The 13,170-nt window shown below is 41.5% G+C and overlaps 1 protein-coding gene across 5 annotated transcripts in view; it reads left to right on the forward strand.

Annotated features, from left to right (window-relative positions):
* The window catches only part of rbms3 (RNA binding motif single stranded interacting protein 3), a 1,345,529-nt gene that overhangs the window by 195,607 nt on the left and 1,136,752 nt on the right, over positions 1–13,170 (forward strand). For all 5 annotated transcript variants that reach the window (XM_033047243.1, XM_033047268.1, XM_033047258.1 and 2 more), the window contains exon 3: positions 8,302–8,370. In XM_033047243.1, the coding sequence (XP_032903134.1) occupies positions 8,302–8,370 (69 nt within the window). The remainder of the gene's footprint in view (positions 1–8,301; positions 8,371–13,170) is intronic.

Genomic DNA, 13,170 nt, shown 5'->3' on the forward strand with positions numbered 1-13,170 from the left:
GTTAACCGCCCTCCGACTCAATCATTTTACCACCTCCCGACTCAGTTTTTACCACCTCCACTCGCACTTTTTTTTCACGCGTATATGGAGTGTGTGAGGTTGCTGCCCCTGTACCAATATCTGAAGGGGCTGCTCCTCAGGTTCTGGTTGCATTTTAGTCCCACGATCCTGGTGTTTGGACACAAGGCAGGGAGCTGGGAGAGCTGATCGGGGGGTGGGATCTCTCTGTCGGTTTGCTCCTAGGCCTTGCCAAGATGGCCATTCGCGGTTCCAGGCAACGGGCGGTCAATGGTCACACCAGAGTCAGCTGCCTGCCCCTCGTCCGGGCCTACGTCCATGCTCGCGTGTCCCTGGAAAGGGACCACGCGATGTCCACGGGAACGCTGGAGGCCTTCTGTGAACGCTGGTCACCGCGTGGGGTTGAGAGCATTGTAAATAATGACTGCACCATTGTACTATAATGACTGCTTGATGTATTTGAATGTACTTTTGGTACACTGTATTATGTATTTTGTTGATTAAAGTCCTTGGAAAAGAGAAAAAAAAGAGAGAGAGAGAGAGAGAGAGAGAGAGAGAGAGAGAGAGAGAGAGAGAGAGAGAGAGAGAGAGAGTTTAAAACAGGTTAAAAACGTTGCATTCATTCAAGCTGCCGGTTGATTCAGTGGATAAACTGCTAAGTCTTTAAAGATAAGATTCATTTCATTTATAGTTGCTTTTTTTCTTTAAAAGCCTGCGATTTTTATAAACATTGATTTTATTCGAATCCTTCCATGTTCATTGACGACTAATAGTGTAATTAGGTTATTTTAAGGTTTGATTTGGCATTGTGTTTAGTGGGGGAGTGCGAAATGGGAGAGGTGAGGGAGGGAGTGACTGAGGGTAGGGAAAAGGAGAGGGAGGGAGAGGTGAGGGAGGGAGTGGAGGAGGGGAGGAGGAGAGGGGAGAGAAGAGGGAGGGTGAAGACGAGGGTGGGGGAGTGTATGAGCTGCGCCTGCGCAGTTGGGGGCTATAGGTGATTATTGCGTTGCGGAATGGGTTGCGTTGGGGGAATGGGTTCATCACAACGGAATCTCATTGCCTGTATCATTGTGGAGGGGTGGAATAGGTCAGAGGTTTCATTTACAAAAATTACTTTTCTTGTGCTGGGATGGGATGGGGGGGGGGGAGGGGGTGGAATAGGGGAGAGGTTTCATTTACAATGAGATGGGGGGGGGGGGGGAGGTGATCGCGCCACCCCACGTGGGGACGATTGATTGCCTCCGTATATTCCGGAATATTCCTTGTGGGGGATGATGGGGGTTATTGGCGCCCGTCTCCGGGGTGAGCGCTCATGCCGGGCCCCCCCCCCCCCCCCCTCCCACTCCCCCCACGTGGGGACAATTGATTGCCTGTGTAAATTCCGGAATTTTCGTTGTGGGGGGTGATATGGGTGATTGGTTCCAGGGGACGCCTCCAGGGGGCGTCGGGTGAGCGTGTTGGGGGACGGGGCCCAATGGGTCCCACTTGGTCTAGTATATATTAAAAATCTGAAACTTACATTTGCAGCATTGCCTTCTATAACTCCTCTCTGCTGCTCCAAAGTCACATCTCAGGGAATGCTGCAACTACTTTGTTCTGTACTAAAGTAGTTCATGTGAAAATCTGAGTGGAGGAGCCATTTATGCTTAGGTTAGTTACTATTAGTATTTCTGTATCGTTTTCCTAGCTTGTGGGTGAGATTATATACGTAGATGGGCGTGTCTACATTTTTTGGAGGCTAGCGCAGACTCATGGATTGGGCGATTTTTTAGTTTGCTTCGAGGGATGGTGAGGACAACAGTTTTTACCACGTTCACATTTATGTTCTTGAGATACCACATGGAAGAAACAGTTAGTAAGAATGAAAAGTTATGAATTATTTCTTTGTTTTGTATTACTTCAATAAAAGACCAATTCATCAAGAAACAATGACTGGAAAATTACGCTATCTGTTAGTGCATAAACCATATCTCAACCACATCCCCGAGTAGTAACTGTAATTAAAAGTTGGGCATTGAGAAATTAAGAAATTGCCGTTACACTGAGTATTTGCATTAAGCAAATTGTGTTAAAGCTGACACATGTGAGAATAAAATACTTAATGGTAAGTAATTTGCTTTTCTCTGACAGTTAACTTGCTAATGCTTCTAAGGAGTCAGATGTGGTTGTTCTTGTTAACGAGAAAAAGGGCAAAGCTGTATGCTTTGCAGGATATAGATGGTAATGCTCAATTAAGTTACATTGATTGCATCAGAAATACATTTTAAAATTTTGCATTGCCAGCAAATGAAAGGTCTATGCTAATGCTCAGTAAAGAGTTTGTTTGTCTCCATATCAATTTAGTGATGCCTTTAAACAACTGCTGATGGAAATACATACATTAATCAGTCTGGTTATATGTAGCCTAACATGAATAGTGGAAGCATTGTGACTTTAGGTGGAGGAGATGGCAAGTGGCTGTGCAGTAACAACCTCAAGCAGTTCAGCTACAGCTTCAGAGTTTATCATCTTTTCATGGCAAAGAACAATTTTTAGTTGGACCCCGACTTGTATGATGGTGCATGAGGCGCAGGTGTAAATCCTGCAGTTTTATAGATCCAGGTACCTAGGTTTGATCCTTCATCTTACATGCTGCCTATGTGGAGATTGCACATTTAGCATGTGAATGTGCGGATATTTTCTGGGTGCTCTGGTTTTCCCTTACCTTCCAAAGACTTGTTGGTAGGTTAATTTATATTGTAAATTATCCCTTAGTGTAGGTTACTGGCAAAGATGGAGAATGGAGAATGGATATGGAGGCTTGATGAAATTGCTCTGCTTGGAGCATAGTCCTATTGGTCTGGATGTCCACCTTCTGTGCCTAGTTAAGAAAGAGAAAGGAAAACAGAATTGATGCTGTGAAAATTGTGGCATAAATGGTTTATTTATAAAAACACAACAGATCTTTGCCCCATAGATGCTGTCTGACACACTGTTCATCCAGCACTTTGTTTTCTGTTCAAGATTCCACTGTTATTAGTGCCTCTTGATCCATACAATAATTACACATGCGTTGACATCAAATCTCACGGTCTTCGTTTGGAAAGGCAAAGCAAGCAATCTCACTAATAAAATATAATTACAGCAAAAAATTACCTTCAAAGCCCCAAGTTCCTCTCTCTAAATCAAATGGATGCACGTAATGGTGCACTACTAATCAGCTGATGAGACTAATAAAGGCCATGTTCCTTGGAAGCAAAAGTGACACAAGGTCTCTCAAGCAGTCATCCCAGCTCACCCATTATGTAACTGAATAGATCCAAAAGTCAGGCATTGCCTCATGATGAAAGAAATACTGCAATTTCGTGCAGATTTGACATTAGCTTGTGAAATTAATTACACTGATTACTAGCGAATTTAGCATTTAGGGAGCAGAATCTTTATTAATTACAAAATTCAATAGCTCCAAATTAGGAGCATGCAGTGAAATACCAATCTGATCTGAAATAATGGCAAATTAAACAACATGACTAATTAACATTTGCATACCTTGCTTAAATATTGCTCAGATCCAGCATTGAATGGATTATTGAATGGATGATACTCCTTAAAATGATACTGGTGACTGGAGAAAACCAACACAGTGGTCGTCTATGGTGATAGTTGCACAAGTTCACAGTTTCAGCGAGGAAGATGCATGTACCATAAAAAGATGTGTGGACTTTTCTTGGTTCTGTGAATCAGGCAGCAAGTCATTATGGAAAAGAGAGTAATCTAGATAGGCAACTTTGCATTAAATGGTCACTATACCACTTACCATTTTGACTATGGACACACTGCTTGGAAATTCATTAGCATTCAAGACCAAACCATTAACATGGCCGTTCTTTCATGAGAATGATTTTCTCTTCATGTTTGCCCCAATATACAGTGCATTGAGAAAGTATTCAGACCCCTTCAATTTTTCCACATTTTGTTACGTTACAGCCTTATTCTAAAATTGATTAAATACTTTCTTTTTTTTAATCATCAATCTATACCCAATACCCCATAATAAAAAAGCAAAAATAGGTGTTTAGAAATGTTTGCAAAGTAATTAAAAATAAATAACTGAAATATCACGTTTACATAAGTATTCAGACCCTTTACTCAGTACTTTGTTGAGGCACCTTTGGCAGCGATTACAGCCTCAAGTCTTCTTGGGTATGACACTGCAAGCTTGACGCACTTGTATTTGGGTAATTTCTCCCATTCTTCTTTGCAGATCCTCTCAAGCTCTGTCAGGTTGGATGGGGAGCGTTGATGCACAGCTATTTTCAGGTCCCTCCAGAGATATTCGATCGGGTGCAAGTCCGGGCTCTGGCTGGGCCACTCAAGGACATTCACAGACTTTTCATGAAGCCACCCCTGCGTTGTCTTGGCTGTGTGATTAGGGTTATTGTCCTGTTGGAAAGTGAACCTCTGCCCCAGTCTGAGGTCCTGAACGCTCTGGAGCAGGTTTTCATCAAGGATCTCTCTGTACTTTGTTCCATTCATCTTTCCCTCAATCCTGACTAGTCTCCCAGTTCCTGCCACTGAAAAACATCCCCACAGCATGACGCTGCCACCATCCCGCTTCACTGTAGGTATGCTATTGGTCAGGTGATGAGCGGTGCCTGGTTTCCTCCAGACATGGCACTTGGCATTCAGGTCAAAGAGTTCAATCTTGGTTTCACCAGACTAGAGAATTATGTTTAGGTGCCTTTTGGCAGACTCCAAGCGGGCTGTCATGTGCGTTTTACTGAGGAGTGGCTTCCGTCTAGCCACTCTAACTGTGGAGTGCTGCATATATAATTGTCCTTTTGAAAGTTTCTCCCATCTCCACAGAGGAACTCTGGAGCTCTGTCAGAGTGACCATCGGGTTCTTGGTCACCTCCTCCCCGATTGCTTAGTTTGGCCGGGCAGCCAGCTCTATGAAGTACTGGTGCTTTCAAAGTTCTTCCATTTAAGAATGACGGAGGCCACTGTGCTCTTCGGGACCTGCAATGTTGCAGAAATTATTTCACTAGATATGTGTCTCGACACAATCCTGTCTTGAAAAGAACAAATTGCTCCAACTGTAGTTTAATGAACTTTGATGTGAAAGCTTGATAGTAAATAGTTTTTACTCATTGAGTGGAAAACTTCAACTTCAACTTCCGTTGCTCTAGGTCTCTGTTTGGATTTTCTACTAAGTTTAGCATTTCATTTTCGATCCTGTGTTTGTTCATTCCTCAGGTATGAATAGCATTAGCAAGGCCAGCAATGATGGTCTATTCGGGTACTATATGGCTTTTAAGCTCAATTCCAGTGAGAGGGTCAGACCAGAGAACAGGATAGCTGATTTGCTTTCCATAATGACAGTCGACTAAATGAGTTGTTACAACAATCTAATGTTTTTGTGGGCATCATTATTGACATCAGCATTTATCATTTTTATTTAATTAAATTTAAGTTCCAGCTTTGTGGTGAAATTTAGTGTTTCTGGTATTTCGTCCTGGCTATGGCTGAATAGTCACATGACACAACCACAATCCCACCCATACTGCAAAGGTGTACAGGTTTGTACGTTAATTGGCTTGGTATAAATGTAAATTGTCCTTAGTGTGTGTAGGGTAGTGTTAATGTGTGGGGATCGCTGGTCGGTGTGGACTTGGTGGGCCAAAGGGCCTGTTTCCGCGACGTATCTCTAAAATAAACTAAATTAAGCTCTAACTTAGCTAATTAAACATTTTATAGGGCATAAGATAAAACTTCATATATGCAAGTAAAATTAAGGTAGAAGGTGAAATGTCAATAGCCAATTAAAATAATATCGAAGGTAGACAAAATGCTGGAGTAACTCAGTGGGTGAGGCAGCATCTCTGGAGAGAATGAATGGGTGACGTTTCGGGAGCGGGACCCTTCAGACTGATGCCAGGGGAGTGGGCGGGACAAAGATAGAATGTAGTCAGAGACAGTAAGACTTGTGGGAGAACTGGGAAGGGGATGGAGAGAGATAGCAAGGGCTATCTGAAGTTAGAGAAGTCAATGTTCATACCGCTGGGGTGCAAACTACCCAAGCGAAATATAAGGTGCTGTTCCTCCAATTTGTGCTGGGCCTCTCTGACTACGGTGGAGGCCCAGGACAGAAAGATCAGATTGGGAATGGGAGGGGGAATTTAAGTGCTGAGCCACCGGGCGTTCAGGTAGGTCAAGACGGACTGAGTGGAGGTGTTCAGCGAAACGATCAGCAAGCCTGCGCCTGGTCTCGCCGATGTAGAGAAGTTGACACCTGGATACAGGTTGGAGGAGGTGCAAGTGAACCTCTGCCTCACCTGGAAAGACTTTTTGGGTCCTTGGATGGAGTCGAGGGGGGAGGTAAAGGGACAGGTGTTGCATCTCCTGCGGTTGCAGGGGAAAGTACCTGGTGAGGGGGTGGTTTGGGTTGGGGGGGACGAGTTGACTTGGGAGTTTCTGAGGGAACGGTCTCTGCAGAAATCGAAAATGGGTGGAGATGAGAAGATATGGCCAGTAGTGGGATCCCGTTGGAGGTGGGAAAATTGTAGGAGGATTATTTGCTGTATGCGACGGCTGATGGGGTGGATGGTGAGGACAAGGGGAATCTGGCCTTGTTACGAATGGGGGGAGAGGGAGTAAGAGCAGAGCTGCGGGATATTGAGGATACCCTGGTGAGAGCCTCGTCTATAATGGAAGAGGGGAACCTATACCCATGGGCAATATCCATATCCGAAAATCCAACATACTTTGAACAATTTATTTGAGGAAATTACAAACCATGTACAAAAAATATTCATGGGCCAGAGAGTGCTAAGAAATAATAGTGTGCATTTAAAAACCTAGAAATCATGCAACAATGTAATATTTTAGGTTTCTTAATGGCAAGAATAGCTTGCAATTATCTGGGGTTTTTTGTCGTCACTAGTTTAGCGTAGTTTAGTTTAGAGATACAGCATGGAAACAGGCCCTTCAGCCCATCGAATTTGTGCTGACCAGCGATCCCCATACTCCTGCACAATCCTACACACCATGGACAATTTACCATTTAAACCACAAACCTGTACGTCTTCAGTGTGGGAGGAAACCGGAGCACCCCGGAGAACATGGGGAGAACATAGAAAATCCATACAGACAGCACCCATAGTCAGGATCGAACCCGGTTTCTGGTGCTATAAGCAACTCTACCTCTGCGCCACTGTACTGTCCTCTTATTACACTGGACCAGACTGGGAAACAGTGCAGTCATTAGAAGAGAGTCCAATAATTGACAGCAATCTTTGGGGTTTCCTCGCACATTTGGTTTCATATAATAATTCTGCAAATATCTGCAGCAATATTGGATTTTGTGTGTTCCTGTGCTTAGAAACCCTGCAGCATTTTGTGGGAATTCCACATTAACTATGAATGCACTGAAATCACAAAAATGTAGTCACGGTTCACTATGTGCTGATAGTAAATACTGTGATTATAACCTGAAATCTGAACGTATCAGATCGTAACAAGGAGGAAGATGACTGAACTTTATTGCCTTCCCACAGTGGGAAACCTTGATTCCACTGTGGGGGATGTTTATGTTAAATCCTATTGTGTATTGTGTTCTTTTATTTGTATGGCTGTATGGTAACTCAAATCTCACTGTACCTATTGGTGCATGTGACAATAAATAACTTGAACTTGAATTTGTATCAGTTTGAAGAATAGGCAGACAAAAGTGTTTTTACTACGTATTTTGTCTAAATAAATTATTTGCAGTGCCTGGCTGAAATCTTACAGCTTTGTGTATTGAGTCTATGAGGATTAAGAGAGAATGCATTAGAAGTGTAGATTAAAACGATAGACAAAATGTAGTTTGTCAGAACACTTTCAAAGCAACCTCAAGGCAATTCTAGTTTATTGTAAATTTAATTTACTTAAGGGCATGTCCCACTTTCATGACCTAATTCACGACCTCTGCTGAGTTTGCCCTTGACTCGTACTCGCAGCATGGTTGTCACAAGGTCGTAGGTAGGTCATAGGAGGCCGTGATGCTGGTCGTAGGTACTCATGGCATCAACTAGGTCGGGGCGTTTGTCTAGCATGATGAAAAATGTCCACGAGTAAAAAAGGTCGTGAATTAGGTCGTGAAAGTGGGGCAGGCCCTTTAGTATTCTAATTAAAAGTTTTGCAGTTAATGTCAAGAAACTGAATCATTATAAATGTTGAAAAATTATATATTCCATGACCATATTCTAGGTTCTATTGAGCCATTACTGAACTGAATTTCATTTAATTTCATTTTAATTACAGAGAGTATCAACCACCAAGACTGCCGATGGTGCATCTTACAGCAGATGGTCTAGCTCTCAACCACACCAGGTATGGTTCTAAAATATATTCAGAAATCATTAGAATAAAAGTGTTAAAACTTTGATTAATTGCATGCTATTTTAAGGATAGTATAATTACATTGGCCTGTGATCACTTGAGAAATGTGTACATAGTGTGATTTTCTTATGGTGGATCGACCTGCGATGCTGGATGAGAGGGTTATCGGATTCTGGGCCTCTAAACCAAAGATCCTATAGCGGTTTGCTCTAAACTACTAGGAGATGTGTAAATCTTGTGTGAAAAAGGCCAGCTTTCAAGTGGAACTTCCCATTGATTCCATAGCTGAGGTTGTGAACTTGTTATAAGATTGCCATTGTATCTCTGCAATATCCAACACTGTATAATAGTATATTAGATTATCAGAAGATCAGGTAGTTCATTTTGCATTTAAACACTATTTAACTTACCTGCCAAGTAATTGAGCTCAAGTTACTTTATAAATATCATCGATATTAATATTGTTTAACAAATGCAAAAATATGTCCGAATCTCCAGTTGTCTCTGGTCTAATAGTTCAAAATGTACTTGGGCAATGATGAACCAAACAGTGCCCGAGTCATCTGTCATAGATTAATCTTGACTCGTACTATTTTTTCCAGTTAGCATGTTCTAACTATTATGATATTTCATGGAATAAGATAGTGGCTCAAAGTAAAGTGTATTAGAGATGTGTGTATTTGAGCTGCACTTCCCAATCCCATTATCTTTAACACCAAGTACGACAACAACAATTGCTTGGGAGCAACTTGGACGTTTTTTTACCAAGTCACAGAACATTCTGATTTGGAAAAATCAGTGGTCTTTCATTATTGCTGGATCTGAATCCCAGAATTTGTAAGTCAAAAGCAGAATGGTACTTTCACCAGAAGGACTGCTGTCTTGAAGAAGTTGATTTTCTAATCACTCTTTGGCCTTTATTCCATTTTGCACAAAATACTGAATTTACTGTTTTTTTTCATCCTGTGAAAAACACATTCACAAATGATGTAAATTTACATTCTCATAAAATAGACTGTTCAAGGACCTTTGAGTTAAACCTGCATCAGCAGTTCTTTCTGACACATTTTATACAGTGTTACATTTACTAAATGCAAATCTACAGGATTTCAAGATGATTTTAGTTCATTAGGTCTGACTGAAAATAAATCTGGTCATTTGGGTGTGAGTCGCATCCCTAATTTCTGAACAGTCAATACTTTAATTCAATATTTAGAATAGAAATAGTCTTTCATCAATGTGGCAAGTTTCCACTGGGTTCAGTTCACCTTTAGCTAATACATATCTCCATGTTAATTGGATCAGGATGCTGTTCTATTAACCTTGTAATAAATAGTTGAACAATAAATATATTGTATAGAATATCTGATTTCTATTCAGATGAAAATTTTGCTTTAGCAATATAGAAGAGTACAGCACAGGGACAGGTCCTTGATGCGAAGATAAACTAATCTCATATGTCTGCACATGATCTATATCTCTCCATTTTATGCATTTTCCTGTATCTATCTAAAAGCCTCAAACACCATTATCGTATCTGCTTTAACCATCCCCTACCATTTCCAGGCGCTTGCCAACCACTTGTAAAAAAGAACTAGCCCCATAAGTTTATGTTTCAAAACTATGCATATAGGAATAACACTACAGTGAGAACTACTCTGGAGTTCCCCATTGTGCTATCATGCTAATAAATAGCAAGATACTGAGGTTACATTTTAAAACCATGTGAATAGAAAACATTTCATTCCATGATTTCAGGTCATGCTTCTATTGAAGCATTATAGAAATACAGACGCAGTAACAATTTAAACGAGAAAGAATGGTTGTTATTACTTTCAAGCAAGCAAATTACAAGGGAATCCTCAAAACTGTATGGTCCCAGTCCACAATTTTCTGTCCATTGGAGCATGATTGGAAAATTAAGGGGTGAAATTGGACAGTTTAAATTATTTGCTGCAGGTGGAACACAGCAGAAAATCTGCTTTTAATACACAACTTGGCAATAACATTTAAAAGGTTTCTTCAAAGCAATAAACATAATGCGTATATTGGCTGAGCATCATTGAAAGATGGTTTTGGATAATAAACCTAAGCTTCAGTTCATTCACAGTTATATCTTCACGTGAAATTAGGTACATGTGCTCTTAGTTACCTTTGTTAACATAAACATCTATGCATTTCTTGTTTTGTCATTGTTAATAATTTCATAATCGGATAGATTCAAAGTTGTTCAGAATTTATATAAAACGTATTAACCAAGTGGTATTAATTGGAAAACAGAAGCTTTGATTTTGCCTCAAACTAATCACTGTTGGAAAGATTGAAGTGGTGGAATCAGAAGCTGGAAGGAGAAGATATCCAAAGTTAACGAGAATTGGAGCAAATATATGGGGAGATCGCAGATAGGTGTAGGAATAACATTGTTGTCATTGTTCGGCTTGTACTCGCTAGAATTTAGAAGATTGAGGGGGGATCTTATAGAAACTTACAAAATTCTTAAGGGGTTGGACAGGCTAGATGCAGGAAGATTGTTCCCGATGTTGGGGAAGTCCAGAACAAGGGGTCACAGTTTAAGGATAAGGGGGAAATCTTTTAGGACCGAGATGAGAAAAACATTTTTTACACAGAGAGTGGTGAATCTCTGGAATTCTCTGCCACAGAAGGTAGTTGAGGCCAGTTCATTGGCTATATTTAAGAGGGTTGGATGTGGCCCTTGTGGCTAAAGGGATCGGGGGGGTATGGAGAAAAGGCAGGTGCAGGATACTGAGTTGGATGATCAGCCATGATCATATTGAATGGCGGTGCAGGCTCGAAGGGCCGAATGGCCTACTCCTGCACCTATTTTCTATGTTTCTATGTTTCTATAGTAGGCAATTTAACTTCCCTAATACAGACTGGGACTGCCTTCGTGTTGACGGATTGCATGAGCTAAAGTTAGGTAAGTGGTTTCAGGAAGGTCTTCTCAAGTAACATGTAGATTGCTCTACTAGAGACGGGGTGATACTTGATCTAATGTTGTGTAAGTTGCTGATGGGTCAGTGGGGAGAGCACTTTGGATCCAGTGACTATAATTCTGTGAGTTATTTATGCATGAAAAAGAGAGGACTAGTCCACAAGTTAAAGTCCTCAATTGGTGTAAGGATAATTTTGATGGAGTTGGACAGGAATTTACAAAAGTTCGTTGGAAGAGGCTGTGAACAGTTAAATGGGCATCTAGCAAGTAGAAAGCTTTTATGATGGAGATAGGGAGAGTTCGGGGAGAAATGGCTCCAGTTAGAATGAGAAACAAGGCTGGCAGAATCAGGGAATCCTTGTTGATGAGAGGTATTTCTGGTCAGGAGAAAGGAGGAGGCATATGTCGGGTATTGGCAGCTGGGTCTAGTGAATCCTTTGAGGAGTACAAGAGTTGTAGGAGTAGGAAGGAAATCAGCAGGGCAAAAGGGGACATGAGAAAAATTGTCAGATAAGATAAAGAAGAATTCTAACATATTTTGTAAGCATATTAAGATAATAAATGTAACAAGGGAAAGAATAGCACGTTATGGATCACTGTGGTAATCTATATATGGACCCATATATAGATGTGGTCTTGAAGAGATTTTTGTGTCTTTGTTACCTATTTGTTGGGTATCAGAAGACTGGAGGGTGGATAATGTGCCTTTATTTTACAAAGGGTTGCAAGGACAAGCCTGGGAACTACAGGGTGGTGAGCCTAATATCAGTAGTGGTTATGTAAATGGAGGTGGGGGAGGGGGGGTGGATTCTTAGCAACCGTGTCTATCTACATTTGAAAAGACAAGGACTGCTTAGGGACGGTCACCATGGCTTTGTGCATGGAAAATTGTGTCCAATGAATTTGATTGAGTTTTATTTTGAAAAGGTGACCGAGAATATTGACAAGGGTAGGGCAGTAGACATTGTTTACATGGACATAGTGACACCTTTGGCAAAGTCCTGATCTGAAAGTTTAGATCAAATGGGATCTGGGATGAGCTAGCTAATTGGAAACAAATTTAGCTTGAAGGGAGGTTAGAGGATAGTAGTGGAGGGTTGTTTTTCAGATTTGTGGCCTGTGACCGGTAGTGTACTGTAGAGTTGAATACTGAGTCCCCTGTTGTTTGTCATAAATATGAATGATTTGCGTGAGGCAAAAGAGAAGATTGCAGGGGCATTAACAGTGGTAAGAGAAATGGCAGATCAAGTCTGAGCAAGTGTGTGGTGTTGCAATTTGTCAAGTCAAATGTAGGCGGTAAAGGGCCTGTCCCACTTGGCAATTTTTTTCGGCGACTGCCGGCATCATTGACTGATGTGTCAGGTCACCGAAAAAGTCGCTGCGTGACGACTTATTGATGCGCGGTGTCTCAAGTGTCGCAACATTTTTTTTTTTGTCGTTGCAGTCGCCGAAGAAATTGCCAATTGGGACAGGCCTTTATTGCTGCATTGATGTACATATGGATTCTGGGGTCCAAGTGCACGTTCACTAAAAGTGGCAACAGAAGTATATGGAGTTCTAAAGAAGATGTATGGCATGCTTGCCTTTGTCGGCCCGGGCATTGAGTATGAGAGTCAGGAAGTCATGTTCCAGCTTTATAGAATTTTGTTAGGCCGCATTTGGATGCGGTTCTGGTCGCCCCATTACAGGAAGGATGTGGAGACTTTGGAGAGGGTGCAGAAGAGGTTTACCAGAATTCTAACTGGATTAGAGGGAGTTAACTATAAGGAGAGGTTGGACAAACTTGGATTGTTTTCTCCGGAATTTTGGAGGTTGAGAGGAGACCTGAAGGGAGTATA

Source organism: Amblyraja radiata, chromosome 2 (assembly GCF_010909765.2).
Source record: "Amblyraja radiata isolate CabotCenter1 chromosome 2, sAmbRad1.1.pri, whole genome shotgun sequence".
Classification (NCBI taxonomy): domain Eukaryota; kingdom Metazoa; phylum Chordata; class Chondrichthyes; order Rajiformes; family Rajidae; genus Amblyraja; species Amblyraja radiata.